Source organism: Anarrhichthys ocellatus, unplaced genomic scaffold, assembly GCF_004355925.1.
Source record: "Anarrhichthys ocellatus isolate YVR2014 unplaced genomic scaffold, GSC_Weel_1.0 scaffold7, whole genome shotgun sequence".
Lineage (NCBI taxonomy): Eukaryota > Metazoa > Chordata > Actinopteri > Perciformes > Anarhichadidae > Anarrhichthys > Anarrhichthys ocellatus.
The window spans coordinates 2,856,117-2,883,198 of NW_022280037.1; the positions used below are offsets into that span (position 1 = coordinate 2,856,117).

The 27,082-nt window shown below is 44.3% G+C and overlaps 1 protein-coding gene across 1 annotated transcript in view; it reads right to left on the minus strand.

Moving 5' to 3' along the window:
• Window positions 1–24,443, minus strand: part of LOC116383303 (latent-transforming growth factor beta-binding protein 2) — a 74,390-nt gene extending 49,947 nt beyond the window's left edge. The window contains exons 1-3 of the mRNA XM_031847027.1: window positions 23,489–24,443; window positions 21,114–21,187; window positions 10,340–10,601 (exon numbers count right to left, since the gene is read on the minus strand). Of these exons, the coding sequence (XP_031702887.1) occupies window positions 10,340–10,601; window positions 21,114–21,187; window positions 23,489–23,937 (785 nt within the window). The 5' untranslated portion in view covers window positions 23,938–24,443. The remainder of the gene's footprint in view (window positions 1–10,339; window positions 10,602–21,113; window positions 21,188–23,488) is intronic.
• Between the last annotated feature and the right edge of the window lie 2,639 nt (window positions 24,444–27,082).

The window sequence follows — 27,082 nt, forward strand, 5'->3', positions numbered from 1 at the left end:
GTTTACATCTCCAACCATCTCCGTAACCCAGAACAGTGTTTATATGAAGCGCTACGTAGTAACGTATGGCCCACAGCTGATTCATTCACCAACAGCTCAGTCTCCGAGGTGCTTTCATTACCTTCTCTCTCTCTATAAATCTCCACAAGAATTAAAGCGGATTTGTCAGTTAATGCATTGCAGACAGAGAGCCTGGTTCTTCTGGGCTTAGGATGCCAAGTAGGTTGGAAAGGATTGTGAAATTAAATGGTTTTTCACCGGGCCTCTCAGCACTCGAAGCTCAGCACAAGTCTACCTTGGCAAAGCTCGTTTTTCATTTTGATTTGTTTGAGAATACCAAAGTCCGAACCCGCATCTAATGGCCCGGATTGCTGGCTTACGGCAGCTAATGCAGAAAATAGGCTCGATATGAGGAGCTCGTCTGGTTGTTGGATGTAGCCATTTGGCTATGAACAGACTGTCTAAACAAGACAGCCTGACAGCAGGCAGAGGTGTCTGGCATGAGCGTCCCAGTCTGGGTCACACGGCACAACCCGATAGCTCCCAGCATTGTCACTTTGTCCCGTCTCACTCCTCTCTGTGTTGGACTGAACGTGACCTTCAGAGTGACAAGTGGCGAACCATCAGCAGGTTTTTGAACCGATCGACACAAGAGTCGCTCTATCCTGCTGCGGAAAATCGAGTCATTATTCTCTTTATTTAAACAAAATGTTTAATGGTTCCATTTACCTCTTTCCAACATGGAGCGTCAGCCAAAAGCCCCTATTACATAAGAACCACACATAATTAGGGCAATTTAAAAGGCTACTTGTTAAATGGGAAAGTAAATGAGAGTTTACACACATTGGTCTCGTTCACAGAAAGCATTAACGACTATTGTTCATTTCAAAGCTTGCGCTAGAACATAAAGATCATCGGTCTCACTAGTGGGAACGGCAGAACTTGAAAGAAAGGAAGTATGTAAACAGCAGCTGAAACAATGAAAATGTTGTGCTGCTCAACCGCTGCAAACACTGTTGGCAACAAAGGAAGAGGAGATTTACGAGTGTATTTGCAAACTGCACTTGGCTAGTCAGAGAGAGAGAGGCCTGTGAGCGAAACAGAGCCCTGTGTGAGGGGTACGGACCGTTTTTGGATGCAGCAAAGCATATTGGCACTCTCCCAATTCATTTTAAGTGTTCCCTATCAAGTGGCAAAGCAGTTAAGGGATTAAGAATAACCATGCAGCCCAAAGACTTTCCAAAAATACGAAATTTTTCAGACGTGTTTCACTATTAAAACTGTGAAACGCCGTGCACTGGACGGGGATTATATACATCGTTATGCTCTGGATTTTAAATGCGTCAAAAGAGAGACGTTTTTTCGGCATAAAACTCAACAACAGATGGTGATCCACATTTCCCAGACTAAAGCCTACAGACAAGGAAGGAGAGTGCAGACTGTTGAAACTAGTCCCAGGAGGTGTTATTCAAGAACATTAGCAAAGACATACCCACTTGACTCTTGTTCATGTTTTGCTATCCAAAGCCCAAAAGTGTTATGAATCTCTGTGACGTCCAAGACATTAACTTTAACGTTCCAAGTATGACTTGTTCGCTATAGAATTTGATTTTGGCTTTGATTTGACTTTTATATCTGATATTTTACAAGAAATTAAATTACTAATTGGATATTTTAAGTCAATTTCTTTCTTACTTTGAGAGGACAGAGATTTTTTCCCCATGTTTGATCTGGCTGTGACGGCCCACCGGCAACGAAGGAAAAAGTTGAATTCAAAATTTGGTCTGTTTTAACAGCCTTGGTGTATTTTAGGAGGTGAAAGAAGTCTCTGCGGGCTGAGAAAGAATCAATCCTGCACCCAGTCAGTGCACCAAACCATCTGTACCACCAGTGGTCAAACCCCACTGTGGTCACACGTCTCATTCCTCAGGCTTCATGCAGAACGCCCTCATCCACTCACCATTCGCCGCTGAGGTCTCTGTGTATTTCTTTCAATAAAACCCTGAGGTTTGAACCACTCAGCATGCACCAATAAACATATTCTCCAACCCCGAGGGCATTTTCATTACGCTGTTGTTGTGTGTTCTTCACAGCAACAAGGTCATGCAATGGCACGGTGGTGAAGTTTGTGTATGTTGTGAATTCAAAAATAACTCAACACCAGCCTCCGTCGTATTAAAGTCGCCCAACAATTACAGCTTTTCGTGAATGCTTAATCTCAGTGAGTAAATGTTTTAACCTCCGCTGGCTACTCTCGCAACTTGTTTATTAGCAAGATAATCGCGAAGCTTGCACATCAACTTCGCATCACTGGAAAACTCCTGAAGTTGTTTGAAAGGAATAGTGAAGACATTTCTCACTTCTTTCTTGCAGAGTTAAAAGAGAAGATTTATACCAAGCAAATAAGCAGATTTCCCTAAATTTTCAACAATTTCTTTAAAGAGCTTGCATTAGGATAAAAAAAGATCAATGTGCCTAGAATATCTACTGGGGCACATAGATGTGCTCAGACCAAACTACGATCACACAGAAGAGAGATAGACATTCTAGAGCAGCAATGAATAAATAAATCAAAAACATATTTCATTCCTGACAACGTAAATAACGAATGAATAATTACTGCTTGGCGTATTGTTGTCGGAATACACGAAAAATACAAGTGATGACATTTTGAATTACTGCTCCATGGAAATGTGACTCAACATTGCCAGTAGTCCAATGCGTCTTACACCATGAACCAGGAATAACAGGAAAATACCTCGTCACAGAAACATGTGCAGTGCTTTACCGATAAGCCCCTTTTCTCCCGAAACAAGGACATGTTCTTCTCATATATATACGTAGCCGAATGCAGCCAAACATCAGTGAGCAATTAAGGCCCAAGTCTCTCTTTGATAACATCTCCAGTCATTATGACTTGGATAATTGTGGGTCCCGGCAGAATATTTCCCCTTGTGAAAATCTGGGTGTGTCTGAGGGCTTATCGCACCAGCCACCGAGGCTGGATTAAATAATGTTCTCTCTGTCTGGACGGCCTTCCAGGAATCCCGCTAGTAGCAGCCAGAGCCTGGGTGAAATGAATTACAGTGGGGTTGGATTGATTCAGAAAGCTTTTTTTTTTCTCGCCCCAGGGGATGAGGCTTATAATAGAGCAACAACTGGGCCTATTGCAGATTTGAAAGCAGCAAAGTTTCTTAAAAAATGTATCGAGCAAAGACTATTATTTGGACCAAGAGCTTCACAGACAAATGAAGAGGTCAAGTTCCACTTAATTTTCATACCTTTCACTTCCCTTACCGCCTGCAGGGAAACAGATTTTCTGTGAATTTGACCTCATTGAGGTTTTTTCAGACACGACGTGATCAAAACATACGACTACTGCCGTCTACTCAATCACAGGCCAAAAGCTGTGAAATAAACAGTTTATTTTACATCTCCAGGGGGCCAGCAGCAGTGCCAACCTGTCTGTTTTCACCTCAGCATTTATAATGTGGGCTTTTCAAGCTCGAAGAAATCCAGAAAGAGCCTGATTCTGGATGGAAGCAAAAGCAGTGTGGTGGCTGTGGTTCAGGAGCCAGAATCAAAATGCCTGGAGACATGGTGAGCTGAGAGGCTATTCAATACTCTGCAGTTTATTGTAGTTGCTCTGATCATTCACTTATTAAAATGCCACAAGACAGGTCAGCAGGAAGAGCCATTAAATAGTGCTGACTGAGGCTATGCCTGTACGCTGGTCAGTGTCACATGTCAGAATGCTCTGATAATAAAGCCAAAGAGGGTTTTCCCATCTTTGTACTGGTCTGCAACATTGGTTTAAAAAGCAATAAAAACTTTACCAGAAGGCCAACGCCAAGTTGAGTTTTGACGTCTGGATATGAAAGAAGAAATTCACGAGTGTGTGATGTGTCCCCTCCACCGCTCGACCCCACATTAACCATACATGCTGACATCTGACTGGATTAGGTGGTTCCGTACTGCTTGCTTATTCGTGCTTTCAACACCGTGCCCCATATCTTGGAGATGAGCCTGATTGATGCTCTCTCCATCTGCCTCCAGCTCCGGAGCTGGAGTGCATTCGGGGATAGATGCCCCTCTTCTTCTGACTGCCGTACAGTATTTGTCCCTCCGACAGCTGCGTTTGCACAGTCCGGCCAGATGAGAAGCTTTTGGCCACAGATGCCGAGCCTGCTGGCACTGTGGCCCAGACAGTGCGTTTCGGACGGGGCTTTGGAGAGTTGGGATGGAGGGAGAGAAAGACATATCTGTCCCACGCTGAGTTCTCTATGGTCCTTTGTTCCCTCTGTCCGAGCAGGAAGCCAAACACTCATGGGACTCATTTGGCTCTGTGTTTGTAGAAAAGAAACACACCAACTCTTCCCGGGCCTGGCTCGGTCAATATCGTTGTGTGTTAAGCTTGCTCACATTCAAAAATCGACAGTACAATTAGACACACTTATTACAAAACATATGCTGAATCAATCTTCCATCACATGTTATGCAAAATCCACCATTTCTTCGGCTCTTGTAGCACGTGGAGAGTTCACCTGACGACAGAGTGGGCTCCACAGCTGAGTCTGCACTTGACCTGTTGACCCACAGTAGCACAGAGGTACACAATAATCCCCCCTCGACACTACAAAACTGTGGCAGTGGATGTCCAGCCGTGCTCCAGAAAGCCCTATCACAATCATATCACAAGTGAAGATACTGTACACAGGGGGCCAGGGACCTGCGATCCAGAAGCAGAAAGCCAGCAAACCTGACCTCGTTCAAGTTCAATCCCAGTCTCCCAACGCAGGGATACAAATCACAGCCCGAGACACGCTGTCATATGCCTGGTTTAGAAGCGAGATAGAGTTCTATTCAGGAGAGTGCAGCGCACACAACCGGTGGGAATTAGCCTGCACTCTAGCCCCTCTTCTCTACTTCTACCCGACTCCCCATCTGCAGGCCTCCTCTGTTTTGGCAGCGAAAAAGGGGGAGACAAGAGGACGATTCTGGACACGTCCTGTTTGAGTAGCAAAGCAGACCAGGTGGTACAGTGGGAAAACTTCCCCGGGCCGAACGTGAAGATATATATTTCAGTCTTACGAACACACGTATCGGGTCAAACACGAAAGCATCAAGAGTATTATGAGATGGAAAGCTACTGTGGGATTTGTGGTACTCTTTTAATTTATGATCCCCTCAACTGAGTTATGAGAATGTTGTTGAGTGAATTTCCACTCCTGCCGTTTAACTTTCATGATCATATTCTATTCAAGCTTGGTTACAGTCACTACCTCAGATTTTTTTCAGTGAGAATTGCTACCTCGAACATCGATGATGATTGTAAAACAATATTTTTCTGCAGGTGCCGAGTCCACCTGGAGGACTTTGCGCTGGCGGTGCGGTTTTGCCTGGAGGGGGAGTGAAAGCAACCGGTGATGGGTGATTAACATGGAGAACTCCCACTATGACCACAGTTTCCTCTGAGAAACGGCTGTGTGGCTGTGTGCAAAGCTTTGAGTCAACAGGCCACATAGCTGCCAGCCCCATTAGTCACCAGGCAAACAGTGAGGGTATAAGCATAACAGTTAATGCGGAGAAAGGCCGTGTGCATCACCCTCTTACGGGTCGGTCTGCTCCATGTCACTGGGTGTTTTTGTTTTTCTTCAACAGAGCAATATGTTACTGGGTGTGACCAAATCTGTAATCATCCCTGAAGCAAATCTTACTTTGCAGAATTGCACAGAGCAATTACTTTAATGAACCAAGACATTGAGGCATTGGCCCTGAATTTGAAACATTTCAAATAAAGAGCGAGTGGTGATAACCATCAATCCAACGCTCTCTTCTCCAATTCAATACCTCATCTGCTGACTCGATTACCTATCCGATACCAATGCTCTCTTTTCCCAAAATTCAAATTATCAAATCATTATTACTTAATATCATTATCATTTCCAGTTGTGACATCACACTGAGGAACTTTGGCTTTGACCTATGTGCTCCAACTACAAACTCTAGCTCAAGATTAGACTAATTCCTTCTCTTCATAACACATTCTAGTTGTAAAATCTACTGTGTGTTTAAGTTCTAGTACACACAGAAAAAATGTATGCGGTATCACAGTACAGCTATGCTATCCAGGTAGCTGCTGCTAGCTGTCCTTAGTGTGGTTATGTAACAGAGAGAGATGACGACCTGCTTACTGCACACACATCCTGCTCGGCCCTGCTCGGTTTCCTGCAGAGGACCGATGTCAGAGCAGGGACGGTGGGGATGTGGAGTGAATATGGAGGACTCATAGGAGGTGCTGAATACTTCCACTGTGCGTTATCACTGTTCCAGCTCAGCCAAGAGTGTTCACCGCTGGCCCTGACCTTCATACTGGGAGCTGACAGACTAGCTGTGATCTACAGGATCTGGTGCTGACAGCGACAAGCCTTTCACTGCTGCTGAGCACAACGCTCGCAGGAAACGCGGGTTTACAGTAAATCGCATTTGGTCAGAGGAGGAAACAGATATTTGTTTGCCAGCTGCTTATAGGATGTACCTATTTTCAATTTTTACGGGTTTGACCCAACAGAACAGGCAGCTGGGGCATTTGGGACAAAGTTGAAATGGTCAGAGGAGAGGTGGAGGACTGGAGACAGGATTACAAGAAGAGGTAAGGAGTTGTATTCCCATGTCCCAGGAACCCACTGGCTCCTCATATGTTTTGTCCATCCCAACAAGACTTTTATTCCAGGCTGTCAGTCATCAACGTGCTCGATTCATTCAGTAGGACTATTCAGGAAATAGTTTATTCTCTAAAATAACTTTTCAGGAGGCAGCTGTGCCCACACAGGACTGACAACATTGCAGTCATCATCAGATTTTTAGAGAAATTCCATCTGAGTGCGATGGACAGATTTGTCTCCGACGGTTTGCCTTGAGAAAACTGCAAGTGAACATTATATATATATATATATATATATATTAAATTGTATCCAGATTGATTTAATAAACTTTGGACAGGAAAAAAAACACATGATGCGATATTTGCAAATCAGATCCAAAACACATACGGAGGTGGTTTGAAATGCAATTACAAAGTGTCTTTCGCGTCATTCACAACGCGGAACACACAGTACTTTGCAGATGGCACCACACCTCTCGCTGCTCGGTGAAGCTTACCATGACTGCAGCGCTGAACATGGCAATGTATGCCAGCCGCCTCCTTCACTGAGTTTGTCTGATGCGATGGAAGTTGGAGTTCTGCACCGCAACTTGACCGCGCAATTGTTTGGAAGGCAAAACGGTGGACCTCCAGCTCTCGTGCTTTCAAATCATCACCAGTGTTACTACGTAGTTACTGACACCTACTTTGTCACCACAGCACAGAGACAACAGGAAAATGTTGATATCCTGCTTATTTGGTTATTGGGTGAATAGTTTAGTAAAAAACACCTCTCCAAAATCTCTTTATGGTCGCTCAATACCTTCAATACCTCAATGCCTTGTGTCTAGCCACACTAGATTGAGGTGCTGGCCATTTAAAAATCAAATTCCGTATAATCTTCACTGAAATGTTGAGAATCCTCTTAAAATTGACACCACGGACACTTTCCTTGTCTGAAGTCAGACTGTATCCCGATCCCTTCACCTTGCTGAGCTGAACAGATTACTTTCTCTCTCTCTCTCTAATTGATGTTTTCTCTGATTATCGTTGTTTTCGTTCCCTCCTCGTCGTCCGTCTCATTCCGTCTCCCCACTATTTCTTGTTCTTGGCGCCTCTTGACAGGCAGGGTCAGTAACAGGGTGCTGCTGACATAACAAGCGAAGTCTGCTCCAAGAAAGACATATATAGTACCTCACACCTTCTCCAGAAGATTAGAATTAAAGGACACTGGAGCTGCATGTACGGGGTGGTGTCTGCTCCCTCAGTATATTAGTGGGGGCAAGTCCAACATGATCTATCCGTCTGTCCTCCCTGCTCCTCTTATTACTCCTTAATTGAGCTTTGGCTCTGGCGTTGTCTCTCTTTCTGAACCTCACTCTCTGTGACCTCACATTGCTGGTGCTTCCCTGGCTTTGGAAACAGTGGAACCTCAGTCTGATATATGAAACCAAGACTTGCATCCAGCACTTCTCCAGGGGGAACACTGCTCCACCCCTAGAAGATCATTCTGGGCCGAGAGAATGCGAAACACTTGCAGCAGTTCACGAAGGCTGAGCTTCATATGTGAAGCACTCAAAAAAGCCTGCTGGAAGTGCCAACGACAGAGAGTCAAGTATTCAAATAATTCTTTGAATAACGTTTAAGGGGAAGACATTTTACTAGTCTGGCAGAAGCTTTTTATTCTGGCCTGCAGATTTCATAAAACTCTGTTGGTTACAAGAACAAATAATTAGATTAGGCTGAGCTGCATGCTTGGAAATGTTTCACTCCACCAGAGGGGAAATAGCTCCAATTGAACTTAACAGCACCTCTTAGTCAGTTTCAGGAAAAACACGAGAGATGGACACAGTCATGTGTGACTCAGGCACACTGTCTGTCTCTGACTCTGCTGAACCTGCAGTCTCGTCTCTTTTCTTTTCTGATTTGTCCCAGATCCGTGACTCAGGACGCAAAAATGTCCTGTGGACTGAAGATAGAACAAAGACAATGCATGCAACTGTGCAGCCCTTGAAGGTCTTGTGTTGATTAGAAGATTTACTACAACTCCGATATAATTGTTTTAGGAAAGAGGACATATACAAAAACTCTTTCAAGAACCATCTGCCATAACATTTAGTAGACTTTGCTACCACACACATGTGGATGGCTCAGCCAGCGTAATTCCATAACACCAGCAAAAGCACAAATGACACTAGAGACCCTCACAATTAGCACGAGGAGCACCATGAATGTCAGATGTAATTGACAATGTTTTAAGTGGTTTGGTGGAGGGAAATTAACGATGACCTCAGCGCCCAAACAAATTCTGGCGCTTCAACCAACTTTGAGTAGATTAGAAAAACACCGGGCCTGAATCCAAAGTGGAGCGGGATTTGACAAGATAAGTCTGAACCTGTGAGCAATAACGATCCCTCAAAACTCTTCCCGGAAACAATTACCGCCTTTCAACATCCTTGATGAAGAATATACTGCAACTGCAGCCATGGTGAAGTGATTAATTAATCAAACCAAAAAAAGTTATTTCCAACACGACTGGAACTAAAACAGTCAGACGTTAAAAGCCAAGAAACTATTAGGCCCGTCTGATTAGCAGTCTTTGGAGAGTTTGCTGAACGCACTGGAAGAGGCCTTCGTCTGAGCAATTATTAGTTGGATACATTAGAGTCACAGTTATTCCAATAAATCAAAGAACAAAGTGAAAGCCGAAAGAAAATATAATCTCCCAGCTCTGTTTTCATAGCAAACAGCATGGGTTAATACTCCTGTCTGGTAAATCATGTTATATTTTCCTACATTTCACAGATTTACCTTAATACCTTTTCAAGCATGGCAGCAAATGGCAGAAAAATGTTGTTTTACTTTGAGTGTATTAAAGATTTAACTTATGAACCCGTTCATCTGGTTTGATTTATTGCGACGATAAACACAACCAGCGTTGAACGGGAGCTTAATGAACTACTGTTTGTTCAAGAGTGTTTAGAGCAATTCTAATAGCGCAGTTTGTCAATTTATTTTTATGTGAGCCTTTCTGTGTGACAGTAACGGTGGCTAAAACAAATCATTGAGAGCCAAAAAAGCCACAGAATACTGTATATTAGAACAAAAAAAGTTGTTCGAAAGCATGCACCAAAATAAATCCATATATATGCTGAAATGTACAGTAGTAGACCACTGTGCCATGGCATTAGACCAGAGTTTATGAAGTAGACAGAGTCGCCGTGATTGCTATCTTCTATTTGACTCTAAATGAACCATAATTTACTAATGAACATCATTCTGTATTGAAGAAGACTTGAAACTACTGATTGAGACCATAAACTCACGTTCACAAAGTTTACTGAGGTAAATAAATCAAGTGGCAGTTATCACAAGCGAGCATTAACGAGCTAGCTATCTAGCTGTTAGAGCTTTTTTACCCTCTTCAATATATCTTTATTAAATAATGTTCAATCATGAGAGCAAATACAAGAGGGAAGTAAACGAAAACTGTGTCTGACACCACTAGCATGTTCCTGGCTTGCTAGTGTGATAGTCCTTAGCTTGTCAGCTAATAGTCCACCAACTAGAATGGTGTGACCGGGCTATGATTTAAAGCTAATGTTAACTTTTTTGACCCATCCTTATTTGGCAAAGCTACGAGGCTCCTCCTGGCTATAAAAAGACGACATGGGGAAGCACAGCTGCTTCACTTACACAGGCAGTCTGGTGGTCGCAGGTCGCGGGGTCTGGACCTTGGTGGTGTCGATGGCCTGCCTTTCCGAGGGCCTTCTCCGTGGTTGGTCTTTCTGGAAAGGGTTGGTCCCCGGTTGAACGCGCCTCAGGGCGCCTCCATCGCGGATGTACACCTGCTCTGGAGTCACCTCCTCACAGCGGGGCCCCTGGAAGCCTGAGCGACACACACAGGTCTGCGGCCGGCTGCAGGAGCCACGGTTCCGGCAGGGGGGCTGGCAGTCAGCTGAAGAGAGAGCACAGATGGAGATCAAGTTTTCAGCAGGTCATGTTAGAGCGTGTGCCGCCCTTGTATGAAGGAGCAGTAGTAGTAGTAGTAGATCCCTGATCTCAAAATCGGGGCTCACTTTAAATTGATTCAATCATGGGGCCATTAGTTTCACTTTTCAACCCTTTCTGTCCTTTTCATAGAGCAGAGAGCCTGGAGGGGCTGTCATGTTCACTTTCTCTTGAGTCTTTAACTGCATGTTTAGTCGAAATGTATATGATCACTTACATTAAGTCCTTATCCAATTTCTTGCTGAGGTAAAGCCTATACTCCTGTTTCATGCCTCAGTTTAGCGCCGTCGGCGTTTCAATACGGAGTGATTTCCTAAAAATATCTTTCGTCACGGATCCAGAATCCAGCGTGTGCTTTCACTGTAACACAGGAAGCTTGAAAAGGTAATAAAAGCAAGAGGTCATAAAAACATGAGCGAATGGGAAAAACTGAAGGCCAACTGTAAATAGCTGACACTTTATCAGAGAAACGGCCTGTATCTTTTATTTGGTAAAACAAACAAAATCTGAAGGGGCTTACTGTACTTAAAAGATGAATGTGTGCATAATATTTATCAATAGTCTGCAAATACATGGTGCTGAGGTCATTTTATGGTCATGGAAAAAATTATTTGTGTCACTCTGCACCCCCCCCCCCCCACACACACACACACACACACACACACACACACACACACACACACACACATATATATATCTTGGCATCACACTCCAGAAACCGAAAGACCTGCGGCGAGCAAATGAAAGTAAACAACCTCTCGATCTTGTGACACAAATGTATGTCGTAGACGGCACTTGAGGATTTATGACATGGTCCTCAAACAGTAAATCAGGCCACCGGTCGGCGGTGGCTAAAGCACACAGCGGCACTTTGTCAACAGGGCTGTGGAATGCTATTGACACAGATGCCGTGGACTCTGACACATCGCAGGCAGGAACGCTGCCACAGCTCTTGGCAGTGAGGAGTGCTGGCAGTCCAAAAAGGGACCCACTGGGTGCGAACAGCGCTCTACCTGCTGCACGCTTCCTGTTATTGCCATTCTGCTCAGACTCTGGGGCCACTTTGTGATTCTTTTGAGTGAAAGCACACTGGACCCTAGAAAAAACGCTGCTCCCGATGACATGTGCTCAGAACTGAAGTGACACAGGGAAACACGCCAGCGCTGCGTAGCAACTGGAGCGTCAGACTTTCATCTCCACAGTCCACAAAGAAAGCCAAACCAAGCTCTGTGTTTTAGTTCTCTCAGATCGTGATGCATGCTAATTGAAGGACCACTGCGTTACGCATCGTAAGCCTGCAGTATATTGAGAAAAACGAACAAATTGAGGATTATATATCAGATGATCCGCACTCTCTTCTGCTTTATGGCGAAGCAAATTATATTTAGACCAACCAATTCACTCAAGCATTTCAGTTTAAACTGCTCTGAGGAAAATGTAGCCCCCTTTTTCTTGATGAAGCATACACATTTAGAGAAATGTGGTTGTGGATTTGTATAACTTGGTATGTGAGCCGAATTTTCCATCATGGGATAAAACAGGAATTGCCTGAGCTCTGTTTGGCAAGGAGTTAAATCCATCATCTAACTAAAGTACAGGCTGGCTAGGAGCCACCGCCTTGTCCGGAGTCTGTTCAACTTCAAGTTTGAGGATGAAGCGGTGGATCAAATAGGCCACAGATTCCAGTGACACTATGCTGCAGGAGAAGAACTCCGTCATGTGTGAAACTGCATTCTTCAAATAAACCCTCTGAAGTGAAGAGAGAAACAGCGGCGAGGGCAGAAAAATAACACAATAAATGTCGCTGGCTTACGCTGGAATACGTGTTCGACCGAGTGACGTGTGACCCGTTTTCAGCCGCGAGGCACAGAACTGACACCAGACAGACATGTCCCCTGTGCTGGCGATAAAGACGACAGGTCGGTGACTCCGAGCCAGACATGTGCCCCACATGAAGCCCGTTTTTTGCGTGGCCGCGGCATACACTGCCACTGCCTGTTGTCCGTGTTGTCTCTGGGCCCGGCCTCTGGGCTGTTGAACACATTGTCGCAGTAATTGCTGTCATGCAGATTTGTCTGGCAGATCATTAAAACTAATTGGCTCACATTCCATCCATTTCGCAAATATGTGCAGCAATTATTACATTGCGAGGGTAATAATAAAATGGGAATCCAATCGGATATAAAAGAGGATAAAAACAGCAAACATTCCTGGCATTGCCACTTCAGCCTCAATTATGACTACAGACGGACCGGCCAAGTGTTGGGAGATTGTGTCCAGATCCAGTCATCTGAAAATAGGAGACCGTAGTTGGCAGCTTTGAACCTTCCAAACAAACATGCTGATCCAAACCAATCAGTAATAAAACACGATGAATATGGAAACAGCACTTTCTGTGAGCTTAGCAAAAATACCTTCAACTTCATACTTAAGTGAGTTTGAGGTCTGTGTATTTTTGTTCTTCCAGTCCTGTCAAAGTTAAGAAACATAAAGACAGTTTAACAAGGTCGGCTATGCTTAATCCAAGTATCCATTCAACAAAAAAGCATTCAATGGGGCGCCAAACAATCACATTTCTCATAACAAGAACTATAGAACGAAGCTATTACTATTGTCAGAGTTCTTGGCTGAACTTGAGGTGATCACACAGTAATTCTGTACATATATTAAAGTAACCCCAGGGTCTTTATTGAGGTAAATATTGTCCATAATTTCTCTAGTGGGTTACAGTTACCTGTTATAAGGCTGGCATGTGCGTGTATATCTTGGGAAAATCTCGTCTCGTCCCCCCCCCCCCCCACCCCGTCCACTGGACTCTAATTTCCAACTTCGAGCTCGTTTCCAGTCCATTACAATCCACCAGAGATTCACCTTCCCCTCCCTCTGAGCCATCAAGTCTTTACAGTCTTTTCATTCAACAAGGGGAAACTTGAAACCAATACCTGAAATAACTCAAACATGTAGAGAAAGCTCCTCACTTTACGCAGGTCAACAGTGCTACCAGGGGTAACTTGACATTTCTGAAAATAATATTGACAATGAAAGCATAATCGCAATAATCTTGGGAATGACTCTCTGCAGGCCGAGCGTATTATGCGCCATTATGAGATTTAGAGGCTGGGAGCCGCTCAGAAGATTAGGATTTAGTAGAATTTGACAAAAGGCTCGACTAAAGGCCCTTTCAACGCTGTAACTGAGAGACGGGAAGTTGGGAAATAATAGTAAAAGATAAAATGGCATTAGAAATTATGGTTGCAGCAACTTACCTATAATTGGCCGTTTCAGTGTGGCCATTACTGAAGGTCATAATAGAGTGGCACAGGAATGAGCTTAATACCTGGAAATGAGTTCGCATTTATGCACCTCCGGTTTCCTTGTCTTGAAGATTATGTTTTTTATTCGATTTTTTGGTTAGATGCCTGAAATAAGGTCTGTGGTCAACACAAGCTTAAGATAACGTTTTGTTCTACGACATTAAAATAAGTCAGTAAAGATCTGTCTTGGGAATTTGAAAGCTTTAAAAGGCGGCTGCTATCAAGTGGCTAAATGAGACTACAAAACGCCATCACGTCGACTAGTCCGCCTCGACAGCCTCGCTGTGTATACTCGCGTTCATGTGACTGCGGTGTAGGTCGTTTATAACCGATCATTATAGCCATCATTAGCTTTTTACTTCTACCGCTTGTATTCAAGCTTCAAAAATCAAAAAATTGGTGTTCATCAACAAAACGTGTGAGTATCATAAAATTGTGTTGAGCTTATTTTTCTGCAATAATCCAAAATCCAATGGAAAAATCCCATTTGCTTTTTGTCGAGGGAACCGGTGCGACGCTAACTTCCGTGTTGGCCTACACAACGTCCTCTCTAAACCGCTCTATAACGGTGTTAACGCTGTAGGTAGAATGTGTGTTTAACCATGTGGATGCAGTGTTTGTGAAAAGCCTAAAGCCTCAACTTAGGTTAAAACAGGCTCTAAGAATTGCTGCAACAAAACTGCCCATAGACAACTGTAAAACTTTCCTGACTGAACACGGAGTCTGGTAAACGTCCTGTGATGACAGCAGGAGCCTCTTTTTAGGAGTCGCCACAGAACCTGACAGATCTCATGAAACAGGTCAAGTGTTTAGGACTGTGGCAGGCAGCGAGGACAGACGAGCTTAGACATTGGCCTCTCATCCGCACTCGCACTCCGCTGAAGAAGTAAGAATTGGTCTATTGAGCAGTTAATACAATTGCCTCTCAATGCTAATCATTTCAAGTGAGCGTTAATCTCTTTCCAACATGTGATTTCCACATGGTTGCCAGTTCCAGTGCTATCCTTTCATGCCGTCTACAACCGAACTGCTGTAACTGTAACTCGAAAGTAGAGAATGAAACTTCTCTATTGTTCTAATCAGTACCAGAAGGGAGCGAGGCCTGACGCTGTTTGACTGATCCTTTATTTTCTCTTCGTGGTAAATCTTATAAGGATAATATTGCACCAGATTAAGGTGCCTCTGTCATCGATGCACATTTTTCAATCACTGTGGGCTTTTTGGTCCAGTTTTTAATCCTCCGTACCCACCTCAGCTCTGTGGGGGGCATTTTGTTAACCTGCTGCCGACCCGCGACACTGCGTATGTTACTTTTAGCCACGCTGTACATCGTGCCTCCGTGCACCGCACCCCTCAGACTCCCACGTTCGGCTTCTAATGAGCCACATGCTGGGGTGCTCTGTGGAGGATATCTGGATCTGGGGGCGTGCGCCCGCAACTTGTAAAGCTGACTCTTGTGAGACGTGGTGTTCGCCAAAAAGCCACAAACCCCATCCTCCTGAGGGATCACGTCCCAACAACTTCCATATGGTCTTTAAGCAGGAGGGTGCCGTGATATATGGCGGGCTATGGGCCGCCCTAACAACACTGTGGCCTCGGCGAGCGTGTGTGTGACTGAAGGAGAGGGGTGCTGACTGTTAATGTTGCTTTGGAAGTGTCAATCAAACCAAGTCTTGCTTTTCAGGCTTACTGCCGAGAGATGTGCGGGAGCTTGTGTTCTTTTCTTTTTTTTTGCATCATGACAGCGTGAACATTTTTTTATTGAAAAATAGCTTCACATGGCCAAGTTTGTTCTACTTCTTCATTATGTCTGTATCATAACAGCTCATGAATAAACAAAAAAGAAAACTCTACAGGAGGACGGCCGAGGTCCAGACGCTGATAGTACATCATTTTTTACTGTACTTTCGTCTATGGTAGCAATTAGAAAAACATGTGGCGCAGGAGGCCTGAACAGGACACAATTACAACCTACAAACAGACACACCAGCTGGAGTGCAGAAAGCAGCACTCCTGGTTTAGCGAGACAAACGGGGAGCGAGCTGTCCAGCGTCTATGTTAATGATGGGGTGTGTATTGATTACAGGATTTGTCTAATGGGCCATAACTCTCTGCAGCGCTGCCCAGGGAGTGTTATGCCGCTGAACTGTGAACTGCGCAACCCCTACAAATCCACACACGACATATAAAGCTGAGGAGGGCTCTGTGGCTGTCTCTGCAGCAGTAATTTCAACCCCGGCTCAAATGAAGTCACCAGAAAAAACCTCCTCCTGTTCTTGTAAAACGGAGAACGCTGCTCAGAGGGAAATGGTTCTCATCAGTGTTAGGTCTCTCTCTTTCGTTCAACCTTTGGGAAAATAATGTTGTTGTTGTTTTTGTGTGATTTGAATGCTGCATAATCATGGCCAACGTATGATTTAGTTTGTGAGATATAACTCAAGTTCGTCATAAACTTCATGAATCAAACCAACAAACAGAACTCCCAACACTTCAGCTGACTTTGAGATTCTGTAGATTAAAAATTGCACATTTTCCACAGGATGTAGCCTCATCACATCTACAGTAACGAATGCATTTAGCAGTACTATGGATGTCCGGGTGAGTCAGTGGGTCAAGGTGCAAACACTGCATCATGCGCTTGACTCACGCACATGACCTTTAGCTGTGTGCCGTGTACTACCCTTAAAACCGAAACAATACAGTTCATTCATTCATTTGTTATGCACAATGATTCTCTTTTCTACCGTTAAAACACAGGCACATGTGACTGGTGTAGATAAGAGGAAATATCTCTCATTGAGTCAACTTCTTGCCGAGGTTCAGGATGAGATTTTTGTTTGGATGCAGACAGCAAATCTTACTCGATCGTGTCCAACGTCTGTGGACATTCTGTTGTGTGTCGGGGAGGTTAACGAAAAGCAAACTGAGACGGCTTGTATCTATTAGGTGAAGATGGTGAACTTGCATATTTTGGGGTACTGCTTTCGGAGGTCAGGAAACGTTCACACGTGTACGTCCTTGATAGTTTACCAGCTGCTTCACACATGTTGCAGCAAAAGAAGAGGATCAAATGTGTTTCGCACTAAAGGCCTAAAGAGCAACCGGAATATAGATTTAACAACTAACCTAAAAAGGGTGTGTTTTATAAGAATAGTTATTTCATGAATTCATTTACATACAGAAGTCATAGTGAACAGCTGAGTCAAACCCTCCACATGACTTACATTCTCTTTCGACACTGGAGGCCTTCAATCCTACTCAAGCTACACCGGGGACATGGTGGAATGAACATGCCACATGCTATATCTTTTGTTTGGAAAGAGAGGCAAAGTTACCTTGTGATGGGAGAGGTAAGCAAGACAGAGAGAGGAGAGAGAGAGAGAGAGAGAGAGAGAGAGAGAGAGAGAGAGAGAGAGACTCTCTACATGATGAGTTATTTTAGGGTTGGGATGGGGCCCTGAGCGGCACAGCAGGCCAAAGAAAGCTGGAAGGCAATCAAAAAGAAACTCCTCTCCACCGCGTTGCACTCTGTCAATCACCAACTGCTTAAGAGACTGAAAACAACTTTATTCCTCCATGTGAATGATGCACCTTTCATCTACACTCTCTGAGACAGCGAGGGGTTTAAATCGAAGGCCGGCCGTGTGCTTTTTCTAGAGGGTCGTGCTCTCACAGCCGGCTGCAGCGTTGCCATATGTATCGCGTGCTTTCGCTAAATTAGCGTGATGTATAGCGTGGTGAGATGAATTCCACTGCAGAACCTGAAAAGCGTACACTTCAGGGAGCACTATGAGCTCAGGTTGAACGTAAAGCCAGTTCCTGTCTGTGCTGCAGGGAGTCTGAAGTCCCCGTTCAGAAGGTATTCTATATTATCCCGAACACTCTGTTCACTCTGTGTGTGGTAGACCATGCGATTAATCCAATTACTAAAACAGCCATGTCAACTGGAGGAGCCAGAGCAACACAACATAACTCTGATGTACAGTGACCCTGCCAGTGTGAGCTACGCCAACACGTAGCATTCCTTTTTAGGCATGCTAGCATCATGTGGTTTTTAGTGACCTCACTATTGGATGGATGTCCATGAAACTACAGATCGTTCTGTGCCCCTTTAGAATGAATTTCTATTTGTGCAATACTTTGTTTATGTACAAATACCTGCAAAACGAATGGCCCTCCAGTACTTCTCATACTATGCTAAGTGCTGCTATATTTAGCTCAAAGCAAAACTGTGTCTAAAGGAAGCAAAGCTTCTGAGACTCTCTTGTTGCGAAACTAAGAGGTATCTTCATCGATGGTCTGTGTGCCTCCTGGAATCCATTCACAGCCGGGTATGAGTGAAAGCTCACATTCAAAGGGTGCAAAGACAAGAGTGAAGCCTCTGAAAGCAGATACAAAGGAGAGCAGATACAATCCAAATATATTCTCCAGTAACACTGGCTTTAAGAGGTCTGACTTTAATTGTTTTTTTCCGAGAAAAATTGTAAACCAAAACTTCAAAACAGCAATTCTACGCTGACGTACTAGCCGCCTCATTGGGGGGTTTACTGTATTTACACTAGCAATTTAATCCTAATCCTAATTCCACAGCTAAGCAATTTAGTATTTTGTAAACACATTTCTGGAGTGATTTCCCAAACAAACGAATGATGCACAGTTACCTAAACAACTTGCTCATTTCTCTTTTTGGCAATTACTGTCAGGTGTACAAGATTCCCACGGCCTGCCATTTCTGGCATATAGTATGAACGGTGGTTTTGAATCAGATTCCGTAAAAAATCCCATCAGTCAAGATGAGCGTTAACAGTTACAGTAACGCAGCTGACAGGCTTTCTTGTATTATAACTCAAGGCGAGACTAGCGGTGGGCTGGGACTAGGCGAAGCTACAATATGGCCTCTTTCTGCTCTTCATCTCCACAGCAGTATACTTTTTGATGAACAGATGTGAGTCCAAACACAGGGGGGAGAATAAGCGGTGACCAAAAAACAAGATGCTCCATTCATCTCGACGGGAGCTCCTGCTTGCAAGGGAACAGATGAGCCAAGCTAACACCTGGCCTCACTTTACCAGCCAAACACAACACACAACACACACACACACACACACACACACTCCTTTGGTTCTCGGCCACCATTTATAAAATCAATATTGGTTGGGTAAAGCCTATGAAGTTTAATCTCTGCTTACAGTGGGTAACTAGAAGAGAAATGAACAACAGCAGTGGAAACGCAATGTTCCGTTCTTCTTAATGGATCAAAGCTTTCTATCACACGACGCCGGCTATTTTCAGCACACGGAATTTACTTTGACACACAAACAAGCCTGCTAACCATCCATCCTGAAGCCCCAAAACAGAGACAGTCCGCTCCCAACCTGCCAGGACGTGGGCAGAGCGGAGGCCTCCTAGAGCCAGACAACAATCTCCGACCAGACCCACGGAGACCCAGACGTATAAACACATTTCTAAAGACATGTGCGCACTCCCCGGACAACTAGTGATCCAATTCCTGTCATATATTTGCTGTGAGCTCAACCCAATCGAACAAGGAGGTATTGTTAGGAAGCCATAACTGCAGACACCCAATCCAGCCTCGCGGGTGAAGCCTGCAGCTTGACACTTTCAATATTGGACATTACTTCAATCCCTTCAGCGAGAATTTCCCAGACGCAGCTCAGCCGTGATGTGTTTTTACTTCTGCTTCCAGCAGACACGTTTGTTCCTTTTCTTTCCCCCACTGCGAACATGTTTTCTCGTGCTGCCATCTCCTAATAAAGCAGCCTGGCCCTCAGGCGGGGACGGAGTAAAGATAGCCTGAGCCTGTTTTTTTCCTCCACGGAGGTCTTCTACGTGGGGGCTTCCAGTCCCAGATCCATTCTGGGGCCTTTGTGTTGGCACCTTGCCGGCCGTGGGGCTTCACTCAGCTGATGATAGCATAGCCTCCAGTCAGACCTGGGCGAGGGCCAAGCTGTAAGAGGGTCCAGATGGTTGGACAGATCCCTGACCTGCTCAGATGCACTGCCTTGTTTAACACAGGCACGTTAGACTGGACCTGTTACTTTCTGGCAGATTATAAGTATTTACCCTTTTCATTTGAGAAACTGCAGCTCCACGTTAGATGTAATTTACACCTCGGTAAGTGTGCCTTTAGCTGGGAGTCGAGAAAAAAAACGGGAAGAAGGTTTTTGCACAGGGCAGGAGGGAAGGAGATGTAATTAGGAGGCTGCTGGGGCCAATCAGCTTGTTGTGTAAATGACTGGCTGAAAAGTGTGTTATGTGTGTGAGTGTGTGTGTGTGTGTGTGTGTGTGTGTGTGTGTGTGTGTGTGTGTGAGAGAGAGGGACATAATTAGCAGAGAGGAACAGAGAAAACAGTAAACAAGTCAAACAGAAGTATAGCTAGCTCGCTAGCTGCTGGAGAGATAGATGCCAGCTGCCGTGTGGTTTTTTACGTCACTCGTAAAATTTAAAGATAACTCTCTCTAAAAAAGCTCCGATTCCATCCTGTTATTTCAGTCTGTGTAAGTTGTAGACATTTCTGTATATGGTATATAAGTCGTATGTTGTATAATGGCTTTTTGAAGCACTTTGTGACTTATTGATTTTACTTACGTACTTTCTGTATTGAATGTGGCCCCTTATTAAGAACAGGTCAATAATAAGACTCAGTCTGCATACAGGTTAAAGACAAGAATATCAATGTTGTACAATTGTGCGTTTAAAGAAGTTCTCATTCTTGTTTTAATTATCTGGCAGTTAGGATATCCCACACCGCTGTGGTTGAATAAAAGAAGAAGCCGTTCCACACATAATTGAGGGCTTGTGTCAAATAGGGAGCTAAGTGCTAAGTGATGGCAATTTAAACGTGAAGATCTTACATAAAAAGAGAAGGCATGGTGGCAATAACACCCGAGGGAAACTTTCATAGGGCAATTACAAAGCCTCTCTGTCTGAGAAGTTTTGTAGCTTAAAAGCTCTATTATACATAATGTATGTCAGTTTGCTTGTGTGCCGCTTCAAGGCCTCACAATCACGTGTGACCTCAGTTTGCAAAGAATAAAATTGTTGTCCTCAGTAGCTGAATGAAAGAATGTTTTAGGCCTCTTAAATATATTAAATATTTACACGGGACGTTTTTATTACTTACGTTTTATGCAGCGATTAGTTCCTGGTGCCAAAGCCCAGCCTGAGCAGCACTGCTGACCCCCGCAGACGTTAGGTCTGAAATGAAGACACATGCAAGAAAAACAAGGTGAAATAAGACACGGACAGTACTGTCTCAAGCAGTCATGAATAAAGAGGGCCTCTTCATAATCCATAGGGGAATAACAGTGAGTGTGGAAGGCCCTCAAACCTTTGCATGACAAACTGATCAGATTGCACATTCTGTTATAGTTTCAGATCGTTCTGATGTGGCTGGCCTATTGATACGAACACTTAAAGAGATTACGCTGTAATTGCATTTTATTTGATGAAAACATTTCAGGGCAAGTCACGAAACTCTATCTGAATGTGGTCCATCTTTCTGCTATGCGAGAGTCCAGAGTGAAAACAAATACAGAGTTATCTGAGCCTTGAAGGGATTATGCGAGACACACGGGACATGAAAAGCACCCTGCGTCTTCTATAAATCACTGAGCAAATGAGAGATGACAAGTTTTAAACAGCTATAGCCGGGTTCTTTGCACTCTCTAATCCGCACTTGCGGCGCAAGCCAATTCTTGCAGTGAGATAGATGAAAAGGCAGCAGACCGCAAGAGCAACTTCGGGGGCATTGGTCGACGTGCTGGCATGGATCTGTGCCCCATCATCTTTTCACACGATATTAGAGTAAGTGGACGTCTGAGTCATGGCGATTTGAGAAGATAACGGGAATTGACTCGTTGACCTCAGACGGATTGCGCTCATTAGATACCGCGAGTCTTACTGAGGCGTCACAGGGATAACATGCCGTTGTTTTGGGCCCTCTGGCAGGCTTAGCTTCGTCATAAATCAAACACATCAGGCCGGGCCCGTGCCAAAAGACATCAGTCATCACATTCAAATTCCATCAAGGGATATATGGATGTAATGGAGAACCTTCTACGACATAATTAGGATCATGCCCCAGGTTAAAATGTGGATAACACCATGTTCACACCTAGTTATATTTTTCTTTTAAAACCAGAACATGAGGCTGGTGGTGTATTATTTCACCACTGAGCTGTCTGAATCAGACAAACGTCTGACAGGTGCACTGGAAACAGAAGGGGGAGTAATACTGAGTCAACACGGATGTAAAGGAGCGTTAAGTGAACCCAGCGCTGCCTCCGGGTACAGAAAACGAGAGAGCTGAGTGGGAACTCCGAGAGGAAATGTGTCATGGACGCACTTTCTCTAACAAGCCGCCCGGATGATTCATCTGAAGCTCATGAATCAAAGTGTTACAATCCCCCGTGCAGACCTTTTTAAGTTAATGTTCATAAAGAGCTAACACCACCTTTATGCTTCTTGAAAACTCAAAGAACCCCATTCATTCAACGCTGGCATTTGTGTTTTTTGGCATTGTCAAGAAAGGCAATAAAGCATGTTGGATCCGATACTACAGGCAGCTATTCTCTTTATGCTCCGCTTTAAATAGACAGCACCTCAATTCAAGCCATGCATGAGCGCAACTGTCTGGGTGACGGATATCATAGGAAATGTTGCTTTTAAGGTGTGATGGATCAGGGCGTATTGATTATATACAATATAATACATTTACATCATGGACCATGCAGATATACCCAAGCACTGGACTACATCCCTGTCCATCATTTCTCCTGGGTGTGATATCATGGTTTGGGCTTAAGTCCGGTGAGTGCACTGTATATGTATGCCGATACACATGGTGATCCAGTTTGTTGAATCCCCCTATTGCTTGTTAGGTGCTCCCAAGAATTGCCCGTATAAATAATCAATTTCCTAAATGCAAGAGCCTCTTTTGTGACACACAAAAGAGATATTGAATAAAAAAAATGTCATTGTCTGCAAAACCACAGTGAGCCATTCAAATCTCCCTCTGATTACTGTGTACACAGTGTGTGTATCATGCTTTGTGCCTATGGAACAAACAGGACTGAGTGCACGAGGGTTCAATTAACACAAAGAAAAGGGATTTAATATGGAAACAATCCATCCTCCTGTTTGGAGTTTAACAGAGACAAAGAAATAAGGGATTTGTAGCTTTGCGAGAGGGCCATCGGAGAAACAGGTGTTTGTGATCACTAAGCAAGGCTCTGGTTGAACTAGTACAATGGATGGCCGCAGGCAACAGTACGGAACTGGGGCACACACACACTGAAGTAGTCTGCAGCCACTCTTCCTTCTCTGATTTAAATATACTGCAATGTGTAATAGAAGGAGATGGTGATAATGCAGCGTTGCATTAGTCTCAAAACTGTTCAAGGACAGTTCACCCATTTATATATATTTGAAGCATGAAGCAAAGTAAAAACATTTTTGAATCATGCAGACTGTACAGCACTTGGCTGCCATTCTTACCCAACAAGCCTCCTCGTGCTGGCAGAGTGGGGCTTGCTGCTCTGCCTGCGGTTCACTCTGGCTCTGTGCTCTCTGGCGGTGCGCAGCGCACCATCCCGCGGCGGAGAGGTGAGGTCTTCCCGGGAGGCGCCTGCGGCATGAACCGGTCCCGCTTTGGGGGATACGTGCCCGCCGTCCCCTTGGGATGATGCGGCCCTCGGCACGCGGACTAGAGGGCTGACCTCGTCGGTCCCGGGAGAAGTTTCCCCGGATGGTCCTGAGGATGCACCGTCCCCTTGTCTCCTTGGTGAGTGACCTTGACTCCTCACCCGGGACTGCTGCTGGTTCCAGACCGCCCGGCCGGCCTGTGCGCCCTCTTTCCTCCCACCTGCCGTGTCCTTGTGACCGTCACCAAGTCGCAGCAGTGCAACAGTCAAAACCACCAAAACAGCAAATCCTGCGCGGTCCATTTTGGATGGTTGCGTTACGTTTTTGAAAGTACCGCGAAAAAAGGTCGCGTAACACTTTTTTTCTGGAGAGTCACACAAAAATATGAGCAAATTAAATAAAAGTCTCGCGATTTAGCTACACGAGTTCAGTAAGACGGCATCCTCTCCCAAGAATGAAAAACAACCTGGATACCTCTTCATAATGCCCAGGTAAGACTTTGCGCATGAATGTCTTCAGCTTGTCAAATCAGCACCTAACTACAGTCCAAAGTGAGGCACTTTTTTTTCCTCCTTCCAGCGCTGAAGAACTGTTATTTCAAGCAAACATTATTCCATCTGTTTTTAGTTGATGTTAAAACAAGAAAAAGAGGCGCAAAGAGAGTGTCCGCGTGCTGGCTCCAGGGCTGCTGAAGCTGTCCTCCTACTCCAAGTGAGAGAGTTTGAATCGTGCTCCCATGAATATCACCACCTCCTTGGATCTGAAGTCACCGGGAACTTTTTTTTTGTTGTTGTAGGGATTGCATGCGCTTCGCAAGAAGAAACTCCCCCTCTGTATTTGTTGCTTCACTGCACGGCATCGCTCGGTCCATGTGCCCACACGCGCTTCCTCTGCCAAGTTACATCGTGTGTACCGCGCGTCTTTTCCCCGTGATCCCCTTGAACACTAACGGAGTTATCGTGAAGGCAGCTGCGTTTATCGTTACCTTCCATTTCAATTTGAATTGGCAGGCTACTACAATATCATAAAACTTCAGAAACCAGATGTTCTTCTACAGCACTGATTGCTGGATAATTGTAGTTAATGCAGCTTGTTTTTTATAAATATTTTAATTAATTGAGTGTGGATTCATTAGTTAATTTATAGTGGGAAGGCACAGTGTGAAGCAATTCAATTTACAATGCTGCAGTTCAACTTTCATAAGATTGCAGCATGTAAAACGCGCATCCTGGCAATTTGAAGGCTTAAGGCATGCTTTGATCAAGCAGTAAAAGGTATATGAGGAGCTGGTTCTGAAATCTTGGAAAACAGGTTATGTAACAGATCCCATTCACCCCCCCCCTCTCTCTCTCTCTCATCCATGCTGCATCATCACTTTCCCTCTGACTGTCTGGAAACAAACATTCATCTTCTCCCATAAGGTCTTAAACAACCCCAGAAAGAGTTAGCTCTCTCTCCTCTCATTCAACCCACAAAGATGCACGCCTGTCTCTCTCTCACGAGTGGTCCCTGAGCCCCGTAACCACTCACACTCCACTGCCATCCAAAACACACAGCAGCGGAGAGTAAGACTAGTAGTCTGCCCATTCATTCTCCTCTCCGCCATAGCTGAGCTATACAAACCACTGAAACTTTAGGTTTTTGAATGAACGCTTTGGAGAGACAGAGGTGTCGTCTTTCCTGTCCGATCTCCAAGTAAACAACATGTCTGTGTGGAGACTTGGGCTGAGCGCCACAGCTGATTACAGCTCATCTTGCAACCCGTGAGAAATCAAATTGAGTCATTTGTCTTATAACAGTCCAACAGTCTCACTCCCCCCCCCCCCCTCAGGCATGTTGCCTTGCTGGTGTCGATGGCCCCGCTGCAAAGATCACGGCCTAGCTGACCCCAGCATCCTAGAAGGTGACAAGAGCCTGCACGGACAGATCTGTGCAGCTCTACTCGGTGACCTGTGTGAGAAAGCAGCTGGCTGCCGCTCAGCTGTTCCTGTACTATAGCCTCAATCAGTGTCTTAATCTGTCGTCCCATGTTGTGGTCTTGTTCTCCACCTTTTTTGGCAGATGTGTACCTCTACAGCCCTGTCAGACAAACTCAAAGCAGTCCACTTCATCGACACCACTGTCATGTTCCAAATGTGTTCATTTAAACAGATTTTCGACTGGACGTTGTTCAACACGAGGCTTTTAATTACATAAAGTATTAATAATTATTGTCACAAAATGTTGTCAATTTGGTCAGGTTTGCATTTGCACTACTACTTTCTTTGTAATGGCAGAAATGGGACATCTCAACTATATATCCATTACTTTCACTTCATTAAGTAATGCAAGTTTATCAGGTATGCCTGGCTGAAACTCTGTAATGTAAGCCTCCAAAATGATTAACACCTCCCTTAAACAGTAAAAAAAAAAAAAAGATTATAACATTCAGATGGAATTTATTACAGGACAGTTGTATTAGACTGCATTCGTTTTAGCTGATACACATATTTAAGCATTTATCCACTACTTTTAGCAAACTACATCAAACATTACCTTTATCAGGGTGGACTATTTCAACGGTTTATGCATTACTGTTAGCTATAGCCTATCTATTTCAACCATTTATTCAATTCTGTTTAGCTATTTCAACTAAATTAAATTCATTACTTTAAGCTAACTATATCAACTGTTAAACAACCATTAAGCAGGGCTATATGAGCCTTCACTGCTGTCCTGCAGCTGAAACACCTCATTATGACGCCCCAGCTACGGTTATTATTTGTTTTGTGTAAAAATGAAGCTCAACACCTATAAATACACTAACTGCAGAGTGCAGATATATGAATACGCCGAGAGTGTCTCCTCTCTTCTCTGACTGCAGCTGGGACTGCTGCGCGAGGCTACTGTGAGAGTAACCGCCTGTGAGAGTGCTTTGGGGCGGCTCACGGCAGCACCCGCTGTTCGTTCACGACAGTAACTGCAGAACGGTACGTGCTTTCACGTCAGAGTCAAAACACCAGAAAAGTCTCCAACAACACCAGAAAAAGTCACTCGATTTGTCGCTAGCAGCTTTTGACGAAAAAAGTCGCCACGAGGGTTCGGAAAGTCGCCAGATTTAGCGAGAAAATCATTTTTACGGATAATGGAGGACCTACCATCATCATTGTCTAGTTGCGATGTGGCTGTTGTGGCCGTTGTGACAGCCTATTTATCAAATATTTTATCATTGGTCATTTGATAGAAATAAGATGCTTAATATTGGTTATTATCCGTTTTCTACTGCACATGTAATGGTTTTACACGGGTTCCTGACAAGGTTTGATTTGGACTGTTTATGATTGATACGGGCAGGTTTTCAGTTGTTATTGGGCAATAAACTGGCAATCTGATTCGGCAACAGCTTCCTTTGACCAAACTGTGGATATCTCATAGTGCACTGTGGGCAATTTCATTCTCCATTAATCT